This window comes from Monodelphis domestica, chromosome 2 (genome assembly GCF_027887165.1).
Source record: "Monodelphis domestica isolate mMonDom1 chromosome 2, mMonDom1.pri, whole genome shotgun sequence".
NCBI lineage: Eukaryota > Metazoa > Chordata > Mammalia > Didelphimorphia > Didelphidae > Monodelphis > Monodelphis domestica.
Window position 1 is genome coordinate 198,202,620 of NC_077228.1, and position 22,783 is coordinate 198,225,402.

The 22,783-nt window shown below is 42.4% G+C and overlaps 1 protein-coding gene across 1 annotated transcript in view; it reads left to right on the plus strand.

The window, feature by feature from the left end:
* Positions 1-22,669, plus strand: part of PIP4K2B (phosphatidylinositol-5-phosphate 4-kinase type 2 beta) — a 41,410-nt gene extending 18,741 nt beyond the window's left edge. Inside the window, exons 2-10 of the mRNA XM_001366603.4 lie at positions 1,934-2,031; positions 3,534-3,630; positions 10,345-10,497; positions 12,503-12,649; positions 13,365-13,403; positions 13,876-13,989; positions 16,543-16,801; positions 17,568-17,671; positions 18,610-22,669. Of these exons, the coding sequence (XP_001366640.1) occupies positions 1,934-2,031; positions 3,534-3,630; positions 10,345-10,497; positions 12,503-12,649; positions 13,365-13,403; positions 13,876-13,989; positions 16,543-16,801; positions 17,568-17,671; positions 18,610-18,690 (1,092 nt within the window). The 3' untranslated portion in view covers positions 18,691-22,669. The remainder of the gene's footprint in view (positions 1-1,933; positions 2,032-3,533; positions 3,631-10,344; positions 10,498-12,502; positions 12,650-13,364; positions 13,404-13,875; positions 13,990-16,542; positions 16,802-17,567; positions 17,672-18,609) is intronic.
* The last annotated feature ends 114 nt before the right edge of the window (positions 22,670-22,783 follow it).

Genomic DNA, 22,783 nt, shown 5'->3' on the forward strand with positions numbered 1-22,783 from the left:
GGGTTATATGGGTGGTTTTTCTGTGAATTTAGGTTGCTTCAGACTAGTTCTTCCCAGCCTCTGAGGTTTCTTAGAGCGCTGGGTCCCTGATCACAGCCACACTGCCCAGGTGTTCAGCTCCGCCCAGATAATCAACGCGTGGTCCGCCCCTGTTGTTTAGCTCCGCGGAGAAGTTTAGTGCAGCCGCCCCAAGTACAGCTCCGCTGAAGAGCTGGATTCTCCCGTGAAACCTCCCTGAGACGTTTTTTCCTGGCAGTCCCCAGATCCCAAGGACCCTGGAGTGCCCCCCCCCCCAGACAGAGATGTTCCCCACTTACTCGCTGTCCTGGTGAGCACTCAGGTAGCTCACTCTGGTTTAGTGGGGGAGGTGGGGTGGGGGAAGGGCGGCTCAGTTCACTTTTCTGTGCAAGCTTTTCCTTCTTATTTTAGTGGAAATGTTCAAGCCCCACGTACCTTTGCCTCTGTGGGGTACTGGGGAGTCCTTCTGTTCCTCCAAAGGTGATTTTTTTTTTTTTTAAATATATTTTATTTGATCATTTCCAAGCATTATTCGTTAAAGATATAGATCATTTTCTTTTCCTCCCCCCCACCCCCCATAGCCGACGCGTAAGTCCACTGGGCATTAGATGTTTTCTTGATTTGAACCCATTGCTTTGTTGATAGTATTTGCATTAGAGTGTTCATTTAAAGTCCATCCTCTGTCATGTCCCCTCAACCTCTGTATTCAGGCAGTTGCTTTTTCTCGGTGTTTCCACTCCCATAGTTTATCCTTTGCTTATGAATGGTGTTTTTTTTTCTCCTGGATCCCTGAAAGTTGTTCAGGGACATTACACCGCCCCTAATGGAGAAGTCCATTACGTTCGATTATACCACAGTGTATTAGTCTCTGTGTACAATGTTCTCCTGGTTCTGCTCCTCTCGCTCTGCATCACTTCCTGGAGGTTGTTCCAGTCTCCATGGAACTTCTCCACTTTATTATTCCTTTGAGCACAATAGTATTCCATCACCAACATATACCACAGTTTGTTCAGCCATTCCCCAATTGATGGGCATCCCCTCATTTTCCAGTTTTGGGCCACCACAAAGAGCGCAGCTATGAATATTTTTGTACAAGTCTTTGTGACCATTATCTCTTTGGGGTACAGACCCAAAGGTGATTTTTATGCTCCTTTGATGTAGTCTATTTCGTTCGGTGCCGGGGAGAGGAAGCCTGTGGCATCTAGATAGCAGCCATGATTACCCGGAAGTTGGTATACAGTTCTAATGGTATTATCCCCATTTTATAGCAGAGGGGGTGAAATTATTGCCTAGGGTCACACAGCAAATAAACAAGAATCAAACCCAGATCTTCTGATTTCAGTCTTGCGTTTTAATTTTTTAATGGTTAACTGATGCTCTTTTTTTTTCTCTTAGACATCACTGTCACTGCCCAATGACATTTTCCCAATTTTTGTAACAAAGAGGTACAGTTATGGAAAGCAAATCAACCCACTAACTATAATGATAATATATGCCTGACTCTGCACCTGTAGTTTCCCATATCTCTGACAAGGAGGCACACTTCCCTAGCAGTTTTCCAGAGTCACCATCCAGTCCCCTTTGCTATTTAATATATTGACTCTTTAGTAAGGGAGGTGACATGCACAAATAATTATCTACGTGATTGAATGTTGTTGGTGCCATAAAGGAGCTACTTCAGGAGTAGAGAGAGTAGAAAAACTAAATGGCACAGTCAAATCCACAAAGAAAGGTGGTATTGGATCTCATCCTGGATGCATCACTCAAGTTTGGGAGGGGAGAGGGAACATCTAGAGGAGATGAGCAAATGAGGATGGTATTGGCATTGGGCTCTTGTCTGTGGTAAAGTTCCCTTAAATTCTGCTTTGGTGGCAGGTCTCCTCCAAGTCATGAGCCTCATTTTTTTCTCCTACAGATCAATGAGCTCAGCAATGTTCCAGTTCCTGTCATGTTAATGCCAGATGACTTCAAAGCCTACAGCAAGATCAAGGTGGATAATCATCTCTTCAATAAGTAAGTTCCTGGGGTCAGGTCTCTTGTCTAGAAGGCAGACCTGCCCTTTAGTCAGAGAGCTTTCAAAGCTGATCTAATGCCAATGACAGAGCCAGTCTCTGTTAGGAGTGAGAGATACCATAAAAGCAGCAAACTGGTCACTGACTCTTGATCTCCCCCACTTTGTCAGCAATGCCATGAGGCTCCCAGTGGGCCTTCAGCTGGACAACGAGGACTCACTGGGGACCAGCTTAGTTGAAAATGAGCCACCTGGTAGTTGAAGTATCTAGTGTGGGGCTGCCAGGCTATCTCATTCTTGGGAAGAGGCAGGAAGCTACCTGGCATGTTTCTAAGTATGGAATGCAGTCCAAACTCCCTGGAGATACAGCTCCTTTCACCTTTGAGCAGTACAATAAGCCTGGTGAGGAGCCCAAGGACTCTGTCCAGAGTTATTTTTCCCTTTTTTGGTCTTCCTTGAATCTTGGGTAGGGAGCTAAAGCATCTGGGCTTTCTCTTTGGAGGGGAGGGAATGTGGATCCGAGGAGCTATCTAAATAATCCTTTTGGGTGTGGAGGACTCCTCTGTGTTCTTTGAAGGTCTCTACTCTTAACTCCTACTGCCCACCCTTCTTTCTTGATACTTTTGAATTCTGATTCAGTTTCTTCACATCCTAAAGCCCTCCCTGCTCCAGCAGCCTTATGTCTTAACTCTACCATTCACCGAGACTTGAGTTTGGTTTTTGAACCTCCCTCGATGTCTCTCCGCCATGGGGAGTAATAAGAACACTGTGTTCTAGAAGTCATCTCTACATCACAGCTGCCACCAACTAAATTTCTGCTTAGCTAAGACGAGGGAACAAAATCTGAGCAATTGTGTTCGTTGTCAGCCTGTGGTTGGAAGTGGGGAAGGAGATTTTGGTATTCCTTGGGTTTTGGGTGGAAACCAAAAGGAGCTAAGGACATTGGGCCAATCCCAGTTTCAGCATCCATTGACCCAGAAGGTATTCTCATTGTTTTGGAGAAAAGCTGGGGGAGGGCATCCCTTACCTTTCCTGGGAGGAGTAGGGAGGGTACTGACAGAAATTCTTAAGCAGACTTCCTATAGTTAAGTGCCAGAGTAGGGGACAGCTGCATTTCCTTCCCTCCTAGAAACCTATCAAACTGCAGAGGAGGCATGGAAGCAGTAATAAACCAGGACGCCTTCCAGGAAAGGTTTCAGTCTTTTGGTAGGAGACTCATAGCTTAAAGCACCAGGACCAAAGCCATTTTCCTTTTGTGTTCCAGTAAGAGGAAGGCCAAGTGCTTAGACTGCCATAACCCTCTCCAGGACAATGCTTCCATTGGCAGCAAGTGATGAGATAAATGAGGATCAAATCTGAAGACACTTAACATAATGTCATTCCTGGAGTGGGAGCAGGGCTTTTAGCATAGTAGCAGAGGGTGGATTGGTTTGTATATGTTCCAGTGAAACCCAGCAGGCAGGAAGATTTTTAAATTCAGGAAGACATCTCTACTTTTGCCTAGGGAGAACCTACCCAGCCGTTTTAAGTTTAAAGAGTACTGCCCCATGGTGTTCAGAAATCTCCGGGAGAGATTTGGGATTGATGATCAGGACTACCAGGTAAGGGGTGTTTTTTAAAAGAGGGCCTGAGGGTGGAATTGGGTGGGGATAGGGGAGCAGTGGCATAGACCTTAGGGGCCAGGAACTTAAAGCAACAACCCTCAGGGGAAATTTAGGTGCTAATGCTGCTGGTAAAGGCATCAGGGGTACAGCCTTAGTTGAGAACAGGGACTTGGCACTTCTCCTTGGACTCAGGAAACCTGAATCAGTAGGAATGTTGGGAGGTTGAGCAAGTGGTATGGGAGAAGGGACTATGAAAGCCACTTCATTTTGGTCTGACATTCCCAGTCTAGGCTGAAGACCCTCTCTCCTTCATAGTTTGACTTAAGAAAGAGTTGTTCCCAGGAAGAAATAAGAGTCTTCTTAAAGCAGATAAAACAGATTAGGAAAGGAAGACTTCAAGGCTAGTGTAACTCCTTCCCAGGTGTGAGTGTCAGGTAATTAAAAAAAGCCCCTTATAATTGGAGGAGGGGGCAGGCAGGGTAGAGTAACTGCTCCCTCCACTTGATGCCATTTGTAGGCTGAGGGAACAAGTTATCTCTGATAAATCAAGAGAAACTGATCCCATTACAGGAACATTGGAGTGTGACTCATGCTTGATGGGGTCCCTTTCTCCTCTACCTTTTCATCAGCTTTCTGAGCCTTTCTCCCATACCTAGCAGGCCTGCTGTCAAAAGAGAACTGGGAAAGAATGGAATTTTCCACTTCACCTAAATAGTAGTAAGAGTTACAGATTAATCATCTGTAAGAAGAAGGAGAATGTAGTTTGTTAAACTCTATAAATGATGTCTAAACTTCCTCTGAGCTATAGTAGGTATTGGCCTCTTCTCTCCTTCCAAGCAGACCTTTCACTGGAGCTGGTCTCAAGTTGCAAAATGGGCTTGGTGCTCTCCTCTTTCATCTCCTTGATTTTTCTCCACTCCCATCATCCAATCCCTGTCCTCTAGGTAGAGGCACTACAAAAGTAGGTATATGTCGATAAAACAGACTAAAGGAATGAGGAGGAAAAGCCAAGCACATGAATAATTAAAATCCAGCTATATCCATTTCTACAGCAAGGTTACCTGAGCACCATAGTAGTAGAGTAGACCCCAAAGTAAAATCCTAATTTTAGGAGAGAAGCTTAAGGAGTTTTTTGTCATCTCTAGACAGTGAAGTGACAGCAAGTTGCCTTGCCCTCATCACCCTGCTGTGGCTTACTTCTCATTCTTTGTCCTTTGTTTCCCATCATGTTGTGTACTGAACGTACCACTTAGCTATATGGATGACTCTTCTGGGGATTGAGTAGGGTTTACAGGGATGAAATAAGTCAAGATCATTCAGAATAACAGCCGTGTTCTTCATCTCCTTATTGGTTAGCAGCCTTGGAAAAGAATATTTTCTATCTCTGCCTTACTTAGGGCTTTTGGTTTTTCCAGGTAGAAGGTCAAGAGTGGGAGCAATAAATATGTATCCACTGAATTTCCACTATTGAGAAAGAAAGTATGATACCCCAAAGTTTCCTCACAGGCTATAGGTCTGTCTCTTTCTGTTGGTCCTGAAAGCCCAGCATTGAGACGGATTCTAACATTTATTTTTACACTAGGGACTTCCCCTATCCCTTTCAGTTCTCTTCCTCTCTTCACATATGAGGATTGGAAAGACTTGGGAATAGCAATAGATTTTAACTGTCAGGACTCCTTGAGAGTTTAATTCTTCCCAAGACTCCCTTACTTCATGCTTGAGCTTTCCTTCAATGATAAAAGTGATGATACTTCCTTCCCTTTATATACTAACCCAGGGAAGTTTGGGTTGAGAAAACTTGAAAAAAGTAGGAGGATACTTCTTAGCTGTATGACCCTGGATAAATCACTTAACACTCACTGCCTAGCCCTTACTGACTTTGGAACCAATGTACAGTATTGATTCTAAGACAGGAAAGGTTTAAAAAAAAAAGGCAAAGAAGGCATCAAGTGAAAGAGAGGGAAAAGACAAGGAAATGAAGCTTTTCGGTGACCAAAACTCCTGGGGATAGATAAAATTTTTCCAAATATTTGGAAACAGGCAAATATGGACCTTATGCCTAAGAATGGCATTATTCAACATTCATTTGAAAGAAATATTTATTAAGTGCTATGCACTATGCAAACGCTATGTTAACCAACAAAGGAAGCAGAAAAAGACAGTTTCTGCTTTCAAGAAATGTATGATTAAGTAGGGGAAATATGAAATATATACTAAATAACCATTACAGTAAAATGTGCTAAGAGAAATATAGGCCTTCCCTACCTCCCACTTTCCTCCTCCCTTCCAAATTAATCCATTATTTTTCTCTAGACTGGCAAACAAAAAATCAGTTTCTTTTTCACTGACTTTCCAAAGTATTACTCTTCTTTTAAAAAAACATAGGGACAGCTAGATGGTTCTGTTAATAGAGAAATAAACTTGGAGAGTGGAGTTTCTGTGTTCAAATTTGCCCTCACATACTTCTTAGCTGTGTGATCCTGGTCTAGTCACTTAACCCCACTCTTCTGCCTTAGAACCATTACTTTATATTGATTCTAAGAAGGTAAGGTTGTTAGTTTTGTTTTTTTTTAAACCCTTACCTTCCGTCACAGAGTCAATACCATGTATTGGCTCCAAGGCAGAAGAGTGGTAAGGGCTAGGCAATGGGGGTCAAGTGACTTGCCCAGGGTCACACAGCTGGGAAGTGTCTGAGTCCAGATTTGAACCTAGGACCTCCTGTCTCTAGGACTGGCTCTCAATCCACTGAGCTACCCAGCTGCCCCCAGGGGTTTTTTTTTAACTGATAGTTTGACAAACATTTTTATTGTCTTTTTTTGTTTGCCACATTAATTTCTCAATACATTCCTTTTCCTCCCAGTGAATTTTCCCTTTTAACAAAAATTTAAAAAAGAAAAGAAAAGAAATAGTTTAGCAAAACCAGGCAACATATTGATCATGTTTAGCAGTTTATGCATGATCTATAGTCCATCATCTGTATAGTCAAATGGACTGTGCAGTAAAGAGAAGGCAGTAATTTATCTGAACTCTTCTCTAGGACTAAACTTGGTCATGATATTAACACAACATTTAGTAGGTTTTTTCTTACCTTGTTTCCATAGATATAATTCCATTTCCATTTTGTATATTATTTCTTGGCTCTTCTGACTGCATCAATTAATGGAAATCATTTCATGCTTCTCTGAATTCTTCATATTTATCATACCTTATTGTGCAAGATTGTTCCATTATATCCATTAATCATAATTGGTTCATTTTCTGCCCAGTCATTGGAGCACCTATTCTGTTTCTGGTTCATTGTCATGACAAAAAAGTATTTAATGACTGTTTACATATATAGAGGATTTCCTTTCTTTCTTTGGCCTCTTTGCAATATGTCCTCCAAATTGTTTTCCAGAATATTTAGGCTAATTCATAGTTTCACCATCAGTTTATCAGTGTGTACCTCTAGCATTGGCTATTTTCATCTAGACGAATCATTTTCATTGAACTAGACCCTCCTCCATGGCTGCTACTGGCCTCTGTTCCCCGAGATGACATATTTTCATATTATTCATTTTTCCAAGTGAGTAATCTTATAAAACCCAGACCCCAAAACATAAATCCAAATAAACAGTTGAAAAATTGTTTGCTTCCATCTACATTCTGACCGAATTGGAGTCTTTAAAAAGGAATAGAGTTAGAGCCAAGAAGCCCTCCAGGAAATCTGACAGCCCTAGTAAATGATAAGCAGGAGGCTGGAACAAGGGCAAATGCTGTGCACTAAGAAGGGAAAGCAAGCTACTATCTTCAGAGAGAGGCCATAAGACCAGGACCACAGGGAAACAATGTATGTCTCACTTGTTCACTGATACCTAGGCAGTGCCTCCCATCTGTCTTAGCAAGTTCATTTGCTCCTACAACTTCAGGTACTATTTGTGTACAGATGACTCCAAATCTGCAACTTCAACCCTGAATGTTCTGGGATTTCAGACCCACATCTACATTTCATTACATTTGGGTGTCTCACCATGTGCTTTTACCACATCGTGTCCAAAATCAAGCTTATCTTTTTCCTAAATTTTTCATTAGTAGTGCTACCATTTACCTATTTTAGAATAAGTGGTATTACTTTTGCTTTTTTTCTTCTCCCTTACTCACTATATCCTAGTTAATTACCAAATTGCACTGATTTTTCTCCCTGTTTAGACATCAGTTTGTCTGAAAAAGATCTGGGGTTATATCGAGCAATCAATTTAGATGAGTCAACAATATGATAGGCTAATGTGGTCTTGGCCTACATTAAGAGAGGCAAATCGAGGGACAGCTGGGTGGCTCAGTAGATAAAGCACCAGGCTTGGAGGGAGGAGAACTTGGGTTCAAATGTAGCCTCAGACACTTCCTAACTGTGTGACCTTGGAAAGTCGCTTAACACAGTTTATCTAGCCCTTGCCTTTCTGTCTTAGAGTTGTTTCTAAGGCAGAAAATAAGGGGTTTTTGTAGGGGGAGGCAGAGAAAGAGAGAGCAGACATTGAAGATCCATTTGTCAGGAGTATTATAGGTATTAAGGAATTCCTTTTAAATGTAGGTTGACCCAGATAGTGCCTGAAGTCTCTTCCAACTCTAAAGTTCTATGGTTCTGAAAGCTCTTGGGTCCCCCCTATCCTCTCTAGTCTCATCATCACCTGCCAGGTTTCAGTAGCTTCCTAACATTTTTTTTAAGTTTTTTTTCCTACCAATTACATGTAATAACAAATTTCTATATGTTTTCCTAAGTCATAAGATCAAATTTATCTCCCTCCCTTCCTTCCCTACCCACCCCCTCCTGGAACTGGCAAGCAATTCAATATGGGTTATACATGTATTATCAAAATATTTCCATATTATTCATTTTTGTAAGTGACTAATCTTACAAAACCAAAATCCCCAAACAAGTGAAAAATCATATTCTTTGCTCTGCATTCCTATTCCAACAGTTCTTTTTCTGCAAGTGGATAGCATTCCATTCTTTGTTAGAAGTCTCCCTCAGAATTGTCCTGAATTATTGCTTTAATAGTCAAGTCAATCACACTAACACATTTTCTTTCTCCCCCTTCCAGGCTGTTCTTCACATTACTAGACAAATATTCTTTATATGTAACTTTAGTCAAATGTTCAAAATCTTGCTTATGTCCTTTTCACTTGGCTCCTTATGGCACACCAAGTGACATTCAGGCTTGTTTGCTGGGCAGCTGTGTCCCCCTAGCCAAACCGGGCCTATCACCTTCCACTTCTGGATCTTGTACAATGAAATATTTGTTTTGCCTGTTTTTCATCTTTTGAAGACCAACTTATTCTTGAGAGGTTAATATTAAAATTTTTTTTAATTTAAAAAAATTTTCCATGGTTCCATGATTCATGTTGTCTCCCTCCCCTTTTCCCTCCCTCTTCCTGGAGTTGACAAGCAATTCTCCTGGGTTATACATATATTATCACTCAACACCTATTTCTATATTATTCATTTTTTTTAAGAGAATAGTCTTTTAAACCCCAAACTCCAAATCATATACCCATATAAACAAATGATAAATCATATGTTTTCTTCTGGATTCCTACTCCTACAGTTCTTTCTCTAGATGTGGATAGCGTTGTTTCTCTTAAGTCTCTCAAAATTGTCCTGGATCATTGTGTTGCTGTTAGTAACAAAGTCAGTCGCATTTGATTGTCCCATAATGTTACAGTCTCTGTGTATAATGTTCTCCTGGTTCTGCTTATTTCACTCCGCATCAGGTCACGTAGGTTTAAAGACCAACTTAAATGTCACTTTATGTAGTAAGTCTTCCTCCAGTTTCCCCTCTAGGTCATGACATTTTCCTCCTGCACCTCAAACATCATTTTGTGTTTCTTTCATGAAATTGCTATGTGTTTTAAAAAACCCTTACCTTCTGTTTTAGAAACAAATTTGTGTATTGGTTCCAAGGCAGAAGAATGGTAAGGGGGTGAAGTGACTTGCCGAGGGTCACACAGCTAGGAAGTGTCTGAGGCCACATTTGAACTTAGGACCTCCCATCTCTAGGTCTGCCTCTCAATCCACTCAGCCACCCAGCTGCCCCATGAAATTGTTATTTTGTATATCATTAATGTTAGTACCACTCACTAGGGCAGGGACTGTTTTATCCCTCTGGTACAAGGTTCTGTACTGAGTAGGCATTTTATTTATTCTGAATTGAATTGAAAAAACAACACCCAATTTAAGTTTGGCTTTCATAGAAGATAGAAGGGGATAATTGGGAATGTAATTAATCTTCTCTGGGACAGAGAGGGAAACTGAGGGTAATGGATGTGAAGTGACTTCTAGAAGATTACTCCATGTGTCAGGATCAGGATTAGAAGCCTGGCTTTCCACTATTTCAGTTCAAAACTCTTACAAGGAGAGTACCTCTAGGCTACAAGGAAGCTCATTTGAATTAGAACCAAAGAAAAGACCATTTTTCATTATTTCCTCTGCATGCCAGCCTTAGGTTAGATGAGGAGGGAAGGGAGAAAAAGAGAACCCTGTGGACTGCCCTGGTTCTGTTATTCCAGACTCTTTGGAGATTGCACACTTCCTTTAGTAAACAAGTGGGCAGGATTAGTTTGGCATTTCTGTGTCTTTATACATGTCTGCAAGGTGGCAGTTGAATCTGTTAAAAGGAAGCACTCAGTAACAGTTGGGGTTTCAAGGCCAGCCTAATTTTTCCCTTGGTCCACCAGAACTCTGTGACGCGTAGTGCCCCCGTCAACAGTGACAGTCAGGGCCGATGTGGAACACGCTTCCTCACCACCTATGATCGTCGCTTCGTCATCAAGGCTGTGTCAAGTGAAGATGTTGCAGAAATGCACAACATCCTAAAGAAATACCACCAGGTATGGCAAATCCCGAAGCTGAGCTGTGGGAGAAAAAAGAGTGCTTCAGGGGGACCAGTCAAGAGATCCCATCACAGAGGAAGCATTTTACTTGAGAACAGGCGATGCCTTCTAAAAACCAAGTGCCCCTTTCCTGACACCTTTTCTAGAGAAGGTGGAGACACTACTGACTCACCCCTGTCTACATAGCTTTCCCATCTTCCATCGCTTACACATTGACAGCTTCCTTGCCATTTCTAAGGAGGCTCTTCCATCTGTAATGATCCTCCAGCTTCCTGGGAACAATTGGAAAGGGAGTCTAGCTAGTACTTTCACCATACTCTGTACTTGGCAGCACTAGTGGCTTCTGTCTCCAGGAGCTGTGAGATTTAAAATGGTTGAGGTCTTAAACTGTAGTGATTAAAATAGTGGAAGATATAAATTGTGATAGATATAAGAGAGGGTGAGTAAATTTGACTGCAGAAATATGTTTCACTACAGTGTCTTGGGTTTTTAAATCAAATATAAGGTGGTCGCCAGGGAAATATTCCCAATTATTCAAATACCCAAGTCAATTGGGTTTTATAGAGATTTTAATTAACAATACAATGAGTAATCAAAGAAAGAGAGAGAGAGAGTAAGAAAGGAATAAGTATGAAGGGCCTCAAGCCAATATGGCCTAGACCTGAGTCTTAAAGAGAAATCAGTCAGTTTTTTAACACTCACCACAAGTTCTGACTAAACAAGGATACTAGTGACACCAGGCCAGTGTCCTTCCTCAAAGAGTCTTCCAGCCAGAGATTGTTTCAAAGGGCCTCTCTCAAGAGCCTCCAGAGCTCCTACCCCAGAGGGACAGAGCCCCTCAGAGCTCCTACCCCAGAGGGACAGAGCCCCTCAGAGGAGCTCCTCAAGGAGCTCTCCTTCAGAATGAGAGTCAGAAATCAAGATCCCTCAATGAGATCCAAGCTCTTATTTTTAAGGGCAAAATTTCCTCTGTCACCTCCCCTAAGTCCTTACATCTACCAATCACTGTAGATGTTTCTTTTTTTTTTTTTAAACCCTTACCTTCTGTCTTGGAGTCAATACTGTGTATTGGCTTCAAGGCAGAAGAGTGGTAAGGGTTAGGCAATGGGGGTCAAGTGACTTGCCCAGGGTCACACAGCTGGGAAGTGTCTGAGGCCAGATTTGAACCTAGGACCTCCTGTCTCCAGGCCTGGCTCTCAATCCACTAAGCTACCCAGCTTCCCCCTACTGTAGATGTTTCTAAAGGACCACCCATTTTGAATTCACAGCTGAGTAGTTTTAATCTCTTTAGTAAGTCAGAAAAAAATGCTGCTGTGTCGACAAATTTCATTAAGAAAAAACCTCTGAATAAATTATCACCCTTTTAGGTTTAAGTAGTTTACAAGTTGTCCCACCTGCATAGGTACTTAGTATCCCATTGTATCAATTCTAAAACAGTCATGACTCAAAGAACTTCCTGGCCCTTCCATAAGCATGGATCAAAGTACTTTCATTGTTTAGCAAGCCATTTTCTGTCCTAAAGCAGTCTTAAGTAGGGTGGAGCAGGGACACTCCCATAGCTAGGAGCCCCCACACTCAAGTAGAGTTCTCACCATCTGCTAGGGAATTTTTTAAGTAGAAGATTCCCCAATGGGGGAAACCCCTAACATTCATAAGTCTGAGAAATTTTGAGGTTTACAGAGCTAAATCAATCTTGGGGAAGCTATGGGGAGAGAGGGGTAGAAAGAAGGAGCAATTCTGGTCCCAAGATGGGGATGGACCTTAAAGCCAGGGGCTAACCCATTTTCTCAGCAAGTTGCACCTCAGACCAGACTCCTATAGTACTCCTCTGCCAAGGAATCATTAGAAACAAGACTGAGGGAGAGTTGTGTCCAACTTCTGGAGGAACAGAAACACAAAGAGTCTAGAACATGATGTGTCTGGGGGAAGGCCTATCTGTCCTGGGTTGTATCCAGGTGTTTCTCCTCCCTTTTTTCTTCTGTTCCCATCCCTTTCCTTCTAGTTCATAGTGGAGTGTCATGGAAACACCCTTTTGCCCCAGTTCCTGGGCATGTACCGCTTGACTGTGGATGGCGTGGAGACCTACATGGTGGTCACCAGGAATGTTTTCAGCCACCGGCTGACTGTACACCGGAAGTATGATCTTAAGGTACAGAACTTGTGAGGCTGCTGGGCTCCACATCCAGTGAAGTCCAGTGAGATAATAGATGGGAAGCTCTGAACAACACACACACACACACACACACACACACACACACACACACAGTGGCTGTGGGCTGCCTGAGACTATGGCTTGGGGGGGTGGGTCTCTGCATTTTATGTTCCAGATATATCCCATGCCATGTTCCCTTTCCTGTGCCATTGAACAAGCCTGGGGCTCTGCCGTGTGGTGGACAGGAGGCTCACTGTAGCCACCTTCTAACTGCCCAGGTCTCTGTTCTTTCTATGCAGAGAACCCTGGAGACATGAGAGTGCTGATAGTTGGGATGAGTTGTCCACATTGTCACCTGGTCCAGCTTTTAACCTCAGGTCACATGATTTTCAGCCAGGTCACATGACTTTGAGCAAAACAAAACAAAAAAAACCTTTTTGTTTTCTCTTTTTTCTCCTATGTGACATTTGACAGGCCTATCTACCCAGCAGACTTCTAAAGCTGGCATTAACATCACAGGTTGAAGAAATGCTGCCCAGTTCTTTGTTTCTGTTTCACCTAGCTTTCCCTCAGTTGCCCAGAGACCAGGCTAGTCCTGTTTCCTCAGTGGACCTAGTTTTTCCAGCATCCTGTTACATATATAGTGTCTTTGTCTCTTCTTCCCATCCATCATACATAACTTATCTGGTTCCTCTTTTATATTCCTCTTCAGGGATCCACTGTCGCCAGGGAAGCAAGTGACAAAGAAAAGGTAGGCTGGGGGGCTTAGGATCCATGGTTCAAAGGTCTGGAGTGGGTTCAGTGGGAAAGAATGAAACATTCTAATTGGAAGACCATGCTGTTTATTCCTCTAGCTCTAGACCTGAACCCAGCCTAGCTCAGGTGGCTTAGGGCAGAGGAGAGATCCATTATATTTGGAGAATGAGATTCCCACAAGACTTTTCAGCCTCAGCAAGAATTCTTTCATATCAACTAACTTAACACCTTCTTGCTCTGTTTCTAGGCCCTGGTCTCTGCCTTTTTTGTTGTTGTTGTTCATCTCTAGACCCTGTCTAGGTTCTTCATGGCTCTCTAGAAGCTAAGACTGAGGCTCCCTGGCAAGGGCTAGTGATCATGTAGGCTGAGCTTCTGTGCCTCCAATACTCGGGCTCCCTTGTCCCTCCTTGGGCTGGATGGGTCTCAGGGTTATTCTGCCTGCCTGACGCTGCCCTCCCCCTCCACAGGCCAAGGATTTGCCGACCTTCAAAGACAACGATTTCCTCAATGAAGGACAGAAGTTGCATGTAGGGGAGGAGAGTAAAAAGAATTTCCTGGAGAAGCTTAAACGGGATGTAGAGGTAATAACCATGGCTGTCTTCCTGCTTGGGAGAAGGGTGGGAGGTGATCCAGGAAATATCTCTCTTTAGAGATACTTCAGCCCAAGGCATCAAGTCTCCTTTTCCCTGATTAACTCCATCTAAGTGTTCCTGTCATCCCTGTCCAGCTGCTATATCACCGAGTTATTATGTTTACATTTTAATATTGCTTGAGAGATTTTATGTATGTGCTTTACCTCCTCAAATAAATTATAAGCTTCCAGAGAAGAAGGACCAAGTTATCTTCTATTTTTTTCTATTTTATTTTATTTTTCTAGGTTATACATGTATTATCATACAGAACATATTTCCATGTTCATTTTTATAAGTGAATAATCTTATAAAACCAAAACCTCAAATCATATACCCAACTAAATAAATGATAAATCACATGCTTACATCTGCATTTCTACTCCACCAGTTCTTTCTCTGTATGTCAATAGCATTTTTTGTCATAAGTCCCTCCGAATTGTCCTGGATCAATGTATTGCTGAAAGTAGTATCCTATGTGATTATCCCACAATATTGATGTTACTGTGTATAATGGTTCTGCTTATTTCACACATCAATTTATGGAGGTCTTTCCAGCTCTTTCTGAAATCATCCTGTTCATCATTCCTTATCGCACAATAGAATTCCATCACCATCATATACCACAATTTGTTCAGCCGTTCTCTAATAGATGGACATCCCTTTAGTTTCTAATTCTTTGCCACCTCTTTTTTTTTTTAAAGAAGCATTGTTAAGCACCCACTATGTACCAGCACTATACCAAGCAATTCTGAATATTATCTTCTTTGATCCACAAACAACCTTGAGAAGCAGGTATTGTTATTTCCATTTCACAGATGAGTAAACTGAGACAGGCAGATTGTGATTTGCCCAGGGTCACATGCCTAATAATTGTCAGAGGTTAAGTTTGAACTCACATCTAGCTTCCTCTCTTATTTTCCCCTACATAAAATTTATTTTTTACATAAAAAGGATAGGCAACACCTGCTTTTAAATCAATTAATAATGAAATCATTACATTCTTTGAGAAACATATGTTAGCATTAAAACAGCTTAAATAAATTGGCATTTCTGAGAGAGAGAGGAGAGAGTGCTGGAAAACCTGAGTTCAAATTTATCCTCTAACATCTAGGTGTGTGACCCTGGGCAAGTCACATACCCTTTGTTTGCCTTAGTTTCCCCAACTGTGAAATGAGGATCATAGAAGCACCTACCTTGAAGCATGGTTGTATAAGATGAAATGAGATCATATGTGTAAAATCAGTTTTGATTCTTTTTTTTTCTTTCCTATCTTAATATTGGCATGATAGTTTTCTGCTGCTCTCTTACCCTATACTAATAGTGGAAAGAAAGCTTGATTTGGAGTCAAGAAGACCTGAATTCCAATTCCACTACTCATATTTACTAACTGTGGGTTCATAGTCAAATCACTTATCAGCTGGGACCATCACTTTCTCCATTTATAAAATGAAAATGAGAGGGAGGTTAGATGGCCAGTGGATAACCAGTTCTGGGGATGAGAGGTCGTTGGTTCAAATCTCACCTTAGACACTTCCTAGCTGTGTGACCCTGGGCAGGTCACTTAACCCCAATTACCTAGCCCTTACCACTTTTCTGTCTTAGAGTTATTACTAAAACAGAAAATAGGGTGTTTTTTTAAATGGAAGTGAGGAAATAACCTTTTTCACAGTGTTGATGTGAGACCCAAAGGAAGGATAGAAAGCATTTTGAAAATCTTGAAATACTTTATAAATGTCAGTTATTATTATTTTTGATTGTTTGTTTGCTTTTTAAACCCTTACCTTCTGTCTTGGAGTCAATACTGCATATTGGCTCCAAGGCAGAAGAGTGGTAAGGGCTAGGCAATGGAGGTTAAGTGACTTGCCCAGGATCACACAGCTAGGAAGTGTCTGAGTCCAGATTTGAACCTAGGACATCCTGACTAGGCCTAATTCTCAATCCACTGAGGCACTCAGCTGCCCCCTGTCAGTTACTATTATTAGCTCTAATAATAGGCTAGTAGGGCCTAGGCACTCATAACAGCATGCTACTCTTCATATACAAAGATTATGTGCCTGACTTGTCCAGGGCTTTGGCTTGTTCTCCATTAGTTGAAATAGATCCTCCTAGGCCCAGATGTATTCTCCCTTCCTGTTTGTAGTCAATGTGTCACATCTGGACAGCAGCCTAGAATGAAGGCTGTTGCACAATTAACTGGAGTCCCAAACGCTGACCTCATTAATAAAATGCTTGTCAGGTGAAAGTACTGGTTGCCCAGCTGATCCCACAATGCATTTCTGGCTCCTAGGGTCCTTGATCTGGTGTAGAGGAACTGGGAATTAAGGGAAGGGGTGGGAATTGTTGGTATAAATCTGTTGCCTTTTCCTCCCACCTCTCACCATTGATGCTTTCTTCCTTTCTCCTGGTCTCCTTCCCTATTTAACTTTCTATTTTATCTGCCTTTTCTCCTTTACAGAACCCACTGAAACTTTCCATATAATCCCTTTCTCTTTCTTCTCTTAGTTCCTGGCCCAGCTTAAAATCATGGACTATAGCCTCCTGGTGGGCATCCATGATGTGGACCGGGCAGAGCAGGAGGAAATGGAAGTGGAGGAGCGGGCAGAGGATGAGGAATGCGAGAATGATGGGGTGGGCGGCAACCTGCTCTGCTCCTACGGGACACCCCCTGACAGCCCTGGGAATCTCCTCAACTTTCCCCGATTTTTTGGCCCTGGGGAATTTGACCCATCTGTGGATGTTTATGCCATGAAGAGCCATGAAAGTAAGTGGGAGCTAGCACTGCTCTATCATCCCATATTTTCTCCAGTCCTGTGGCCAAAGGACTTTGTTACCTTGGAGAGTTGCTGCTTGTGGCAGCTACAGCATAGCAGCTAGATCCTTGGCTTGGGAATCCACACAGGGCCTGGATTCTGCAGCTTCTTCCCTGGATGACCTTAGAGGAGTCATTTCAGACTAGATTATCTCAAAAGTTCCTTTCAGTTCTAAACTTTAAGCCTTCCCCTCTCCCTCACTTCTGTTATTCCACTAAAATTGACCTAGGCCACTGGGTTCATGAGCTATCTTTATATCCTCTAAGCTCCCTGTGTCGGGTCTATGTTGCTAGATCTAGTCATTCTTTTCTAGCAGTTCCTTTCTCAGCTTTGTGGAATCTCCTCTGAGTAGGAGAGGAGAAGGGGCTTCAAAATAGAATCTACTTCCATCTGTCTTGGTTACTCTTCTGGAAAGTTGGGGGAGGTAGGGTACTAAGAGGATAAGATTTCAAGGGCCTCCAGCCTTGTGTGTGGGTAGGTGGTTTGGGAGGGCTTCTGAGTTACTCAAAAGCAAAAACCTGAAAAAACTCCAGGATTGAACTGGGCACTATTTATCTGACTTCTCTGCCTCACAGCTTGTGAGGATACAGCAAAATAGTCATTGAGAAGGTACTCTAAGAAGACTCCAGCGGAGAGTTTGAGAGTTTCTGAGTTTCCTGTCTGAGGTAGGTGTTTGTGTCTGACCCTGCTGTCTCCTGCTTTCCCTTCTCCTACCAGACGCCCCTAAGAAGGAGGTATATTTCATGGCCATCATTGACATCCTCACACCCTACGATGCCAAGAAAAAAGCTGCACATGCTGCCAAAACAGTGAAACACGGGGTGAGTCTGTCCTGTTCCAGCTCAAGCCCCAGTAAAGAGGGAGACCTTGAGGCAGAGGTCCCCTAGGATCAGAACAAGCAGTATCCCCCAGTGGTCTCTTAAGAGTCAGGGCTTTACCTCCCCCCAAGGCAGCCTGTCTTCTCAACCTCTCTAATGGCTAATAAATTTATTCTCAACTCAGACCTAAGTCAGCCACTCCATTCATTGCTGCCATTTAACCAAGTAGAGTGTCCCTCTCCCACATGGTAATCTTTTGGTGCTTGAAGACACCTTCTATTTTCCCTCCAAATTTTCTCTTTTCAAGGATAAATGTCCTTAATTTGGTCAACTAATGCTCATGTACTCTAGCCCCAGCAGGTAGGTGGTCTGAGGTTTGTTGCCCCCTTGCTACTGCAGAATGGGCTACAGGGACAGCCAAGAGCTCCTGTTTCTGTTTACCTTCTCACCCATTCAGGCCAGGTGGACTTACCTTTGCCTTGTTTCTCTTGCCTTTGGAGAATGATCCCACCTGCTTCTTTTCCCATAGGGTTCCTTAAGATGCTGTGCATCTCACCTGGCAGCTTGTAATAACTTTGTTTTTGTATTTATACTGCTCCCCAAGGCCTTTTCCCTTTCCCCTATGGATTTAAATCCACTAGTTCTGCAAAATAAAACATTAGAAAGATCTGAGACCTTCACCCTCACTTCCACCACATACTTACCTCCCAGCTCTATTATAGACCTGAGGAGAAAGGAATCTGAGCTTGAGTGAGGCTTGTACAGAGAGTAATGGAAAAAAACCAGGTTCAATGCAGGCAAATCACAGCTAACACCAAAAAATTGCTTTCAAGTCTTTGTTTTATATAAACGTCCAAATCTAATGATCCACAGGACCCTTCCTAAGTCAGAGGCTATGACCCTTTATTACCATTCTTTAATATGTCCTATATGTATTGCAGGCTGGGGCGGAAATTTCAACAGTGAACCCTGAGCAGTACTCCAAGCGCTTCAATGAATTCATGTCCAACATCCTGACATAGTCATCAGCCTTCAACCGGAACCAGAGTGCTGGGGTGGGATCTGAAAAGGATAGAGGAACAGGTGGAGAGTGGAGGTGTGGGGAGAGAGGTGAACTTTAGAGGAGAGACTAAGCAGCCTGCAACACTGAAACGAGACACTGTAGCAGCATGTGCAAGTGATAGAGAGAGAGTGAATGTGTGTGTGAGTGTGTATGTGTGTGTGTATGTGGGGTCCAATTTATGGGGATCTTCATCTTCTGTGCACCCTCGATTCCCCCACTTGACCCTGGTGGAAAAGTGGCTCTCTCTTTGTTACTGAAACACCCAGAGGCTGGGCAGGGCTCTGTTAGGTTTATTTGAGTTTTGTTTTTTAAATCACATTGCTTCAACATTGCTATTTATGATGTTGTGTGCAAGTCATCCTGTTCTCCCCCACCCAAACTCTCTTTTAATGAAAAAGAAGCCCCAGTAGCCCTCCATGCATGGGGGCCCTTTAGAGCAAAGCACTATGACATCAGTAAGGAGAATGTCAAGAACTTCCAAGCCTCCTGGGTTTGGTTGGATGGATTTTTTTTTTTTAATTAGGGTATCGAGTGCAGCTCTCCCCACTGCCTACCATGCATAAAATCAAAAATGAAATTGTTCCTTCATCCACACTTGTTCTATTCCCTCCCCCAGCCCCCTACCTGGCCCAACACAGGCCACAGGGGACTGATGGCCAAAGATGTCAGAGTTTGGTGGAGTCCCTCCACAGGGGAGAGTGGTGCCCTTTGGAGCCATTTGTTTAAAAGCTGCACGTCCATGGAATCATGGCAGATGTCTCCTTCTGAAAGTCTGCCTCCCAGTGGATCCCAGAAGTAGAAAGTGCGCCTATGGATATTATATCATCATGTGTTTAGTTTTTTTCCCCTCCTAAAACCCCAAGGAAGTTGAAGTGTGAAAATCACCTGAAATCTTGTATACTTCCTCCCTTTTGATCTAATCTCCCCCAGCAAGCCTTATTTTATTTTGGACATGTGGATGTCCAAATTCTTAGCCTGGGGAAAGTTAAAATGTTCCTTCCAGAATTTCTCCTCTAGTGAGATCTTTCCAAGTACAAGTACTGCCACGTAGATGTCTTGTTCTTCAACCTACGGTGCAGCTTTCAGAAGGCCTTGAGTCTAATGAGCAAGGGAGTGCCCCTTTTCTATCTGCACCCTCCTAATGGCCCAGGAGTCGTTAAGGGAAACATTCCCAGGAAGCTAAAATTAACATGCTTAGTACTATATGTGACCAAGATGTGGCACCATCTGGGATGACTCCCCCCACCCCCCCAACATACACCTGGATTCCTAGCTAGTTTACCATCCATTGGTTTTAGAAGTACATTTAGAAGTAATGTTCTGTGGACTTCATTTTGGGCTCACTCCTACCTGAGGGGCCCTGATAATTACTTTTGTTTCAGAAATGAGCCAGGCATAAGTCCCTGTGAGTTTGGGGAAGTTTCGCCCTCTTCAGAGAAAGAAAGCTCAGCCACAAGGGATCCAGCCAAGTGAAAATACTGATTTGGGGGGAGGATGACATTCTTACATCTTCTCTTTACTTAGGAGTTGGGCCAGCGGGGCAAGTTGTGGTTAAACTTGTAAAAGACACTATGGGTTTGCTATACCATTTGGAATGGGGTTTGGATTCCTTTGTTGTACAGAGCTTTGAAGGTGGGAGTGGGAAGCTTTTGTCCATCACCCTTTTGTTCTGGATTCACTATAGGAATGGATGAGAGATGGGTGGGTTAGATTTCTCCCAGTCCTGTGCTTTCTGGATGGAACTAGGAGGGGTGGTGAGTACAGGGCAGCTTGGATCACATATCTGCACCGAAGCTTCCAGAGTGACAGGACAGAACTTGGGCCCAAATGACTTGCACAAAACCAGTCAGATATAGTAAAGGAATTATGTAGGAATGATCTTTGGACTTATCACATCCCTAAATCAAGAATGAAAAATTAGATCTGATTCTAGACCTCTTGTCTCAAAAGTCCCAACACTTTTGCTCCCATCATTCTCTTTGGCCATTCTGTCTGCTGATCATGTTGCCATAATGTGTATAAAGAGTGCAGATGTGATTTTACCAGTTAAAGATATACTACCCAGGTATCTAACTTGTTTAACATTAAGGTTTTTAATTTTTTTTTGATATATTGTTTACATTTTTTGAGAGGTAGAATTGTTTCAAATGCTCATTTTGTTTCTAGACAGTATTTTTGGTTGGCTCCCAGCCACAAGATAAGAGTTACCAGCATTTGAGTTGTGGTTTTTTTTTTTTAAGGGTTAATAGACCGTTACTCATTCAATTTCCTGCTATTTTTTAAAACCTTAGATCTGGCCCTTTGGAATTAGAATATTTAAAAGCTATTCATCTTGGTTTATTTTGAGTTTTCCCTTTTTTTTTAATGATTAAAAAATGTCTTGCTTGGCTTTATAACCTGAATGTAGTAAAAAGGAAGGGAACTAGTAGTGTTCAAAGGCTTGTTTCCCCCTTATCCTTTGGGCTGGTGGAGTTCACCCAGCTTTTTGTTATGATTTTGCACAGAAGATAGCTCTAAGAGATGAGAAGTTGTTGGTCTTAATGCATTTGAGAGCAATTCTGGAGTCTCTGGATTAAAATGGCTTAAAACAGGAAAGGCAGGGTGGAAGGGAAGTTAGAGGGTCTGTCTTTTTTCCTTTAAGGGACTGAATAACATGTATTCCTCCTAGTAACATGTGACCTCCTCCCCTTTAGACCTTTCTTTTTGAATTTCCACTGCTGCAAATGAGAATCCAGAAAGCTCCTTGTTAGTGAAGAATTACTCTATTACCTCCACAATAAAGACCACTACCTAAAGGCCCTGGCCTCTTTAAACTCAAAGACCACTAAACTTTGCATGCATTTTTGCCCTGCCCCTACACTTCACCACACACAAACACAAACTTACCACCCCTCCAAATCAGACCAGTGCATCCCTAGATCCTTCCTGTTATTCCATTGAGGGTTAGCAACCTACAACCTTTCTCTTGTCTTCAGCTAATTTTAATGTCAACTTTAGCCTGCCTTGTATTAGGGAAAGAGGCTGCTAACTCCATTAAACTTTGATTGCTCTTGTTCTTGTTCTCAGGACAGGGCCTCCCCAGCTGGTGCTTTTGACACATATTTATACCCTGGGTGGAAAAGGTACCCTTTTGGTTTTGCCCTCTACATCCTGGTAAAATGAGAAAAAATTTTGGCCTTTTTTTCAATTTAGAATGGAGGAAAGAATATTGTTCCAGCTCATTCTTAAGTAAAGCAGCCCCTTTCCTAAACATCCATGAAGGGGAACAGAATTGTCAAGTCTCCCATATGAAACAAATGTCTGAGGGAATAGTTGGACAGGTTCAGCTTTTTCAGAGCAAAAGGGGGGGAAATGACAGCAACAGATACTCTTGGGTCCAGTGCATGGCTCATTTCAAAAGGGTCAGTTCCCTATATCTGAAATATGGCAACTTTGTAAGATCACAAAATTTGTAATCATCACCCCCCCCCCCCTTTTCCAAGTCTTATCTTAAAGGGATTCTTACCATGTTGTGATATACTGTCTCCCAGGAAGGTTGGGGTGGTGGGCCTTATGGAAGGGGGACTAACTTCTGGGAAGGAATCTTTTCCCCTTGCTCATAGTCACTGTAAGAGATTGAATGTGATGCCTTCAAAGGAGTAAGTCCAGGACTGCTCCTTATCTGAGATCACACTCTTTAGCAGACAGATCATTGCAATTGAAACAAAATGTGAATAGTTTTAGGCTCAACTCTTTGGGGGAAGGGAAAAACTCCACCAATCATGACATCTAGATTACCCACCGCTATTTCCATTTTTTTAAATAGGAATTTTCAGTCCTCTGTGCTTGTCTGTTTGCTCGGAGAAGTTTGAGACCCTATTACTGTTTTGAAATGCATGCATGTTACAAGATGAATCTCTGACCCAAGGGAAAAAAAATAAAACTCCAAATTTTGTGTACATCTGTTTTACTAGAGTTTTTGAGTCCACCATATCTTTTTGTTTGGAATTAAGTTTTATTTTAAAACCCTTATCTTCCATCTTAGAATCAATACTATGTATTGGTTCCAAGGC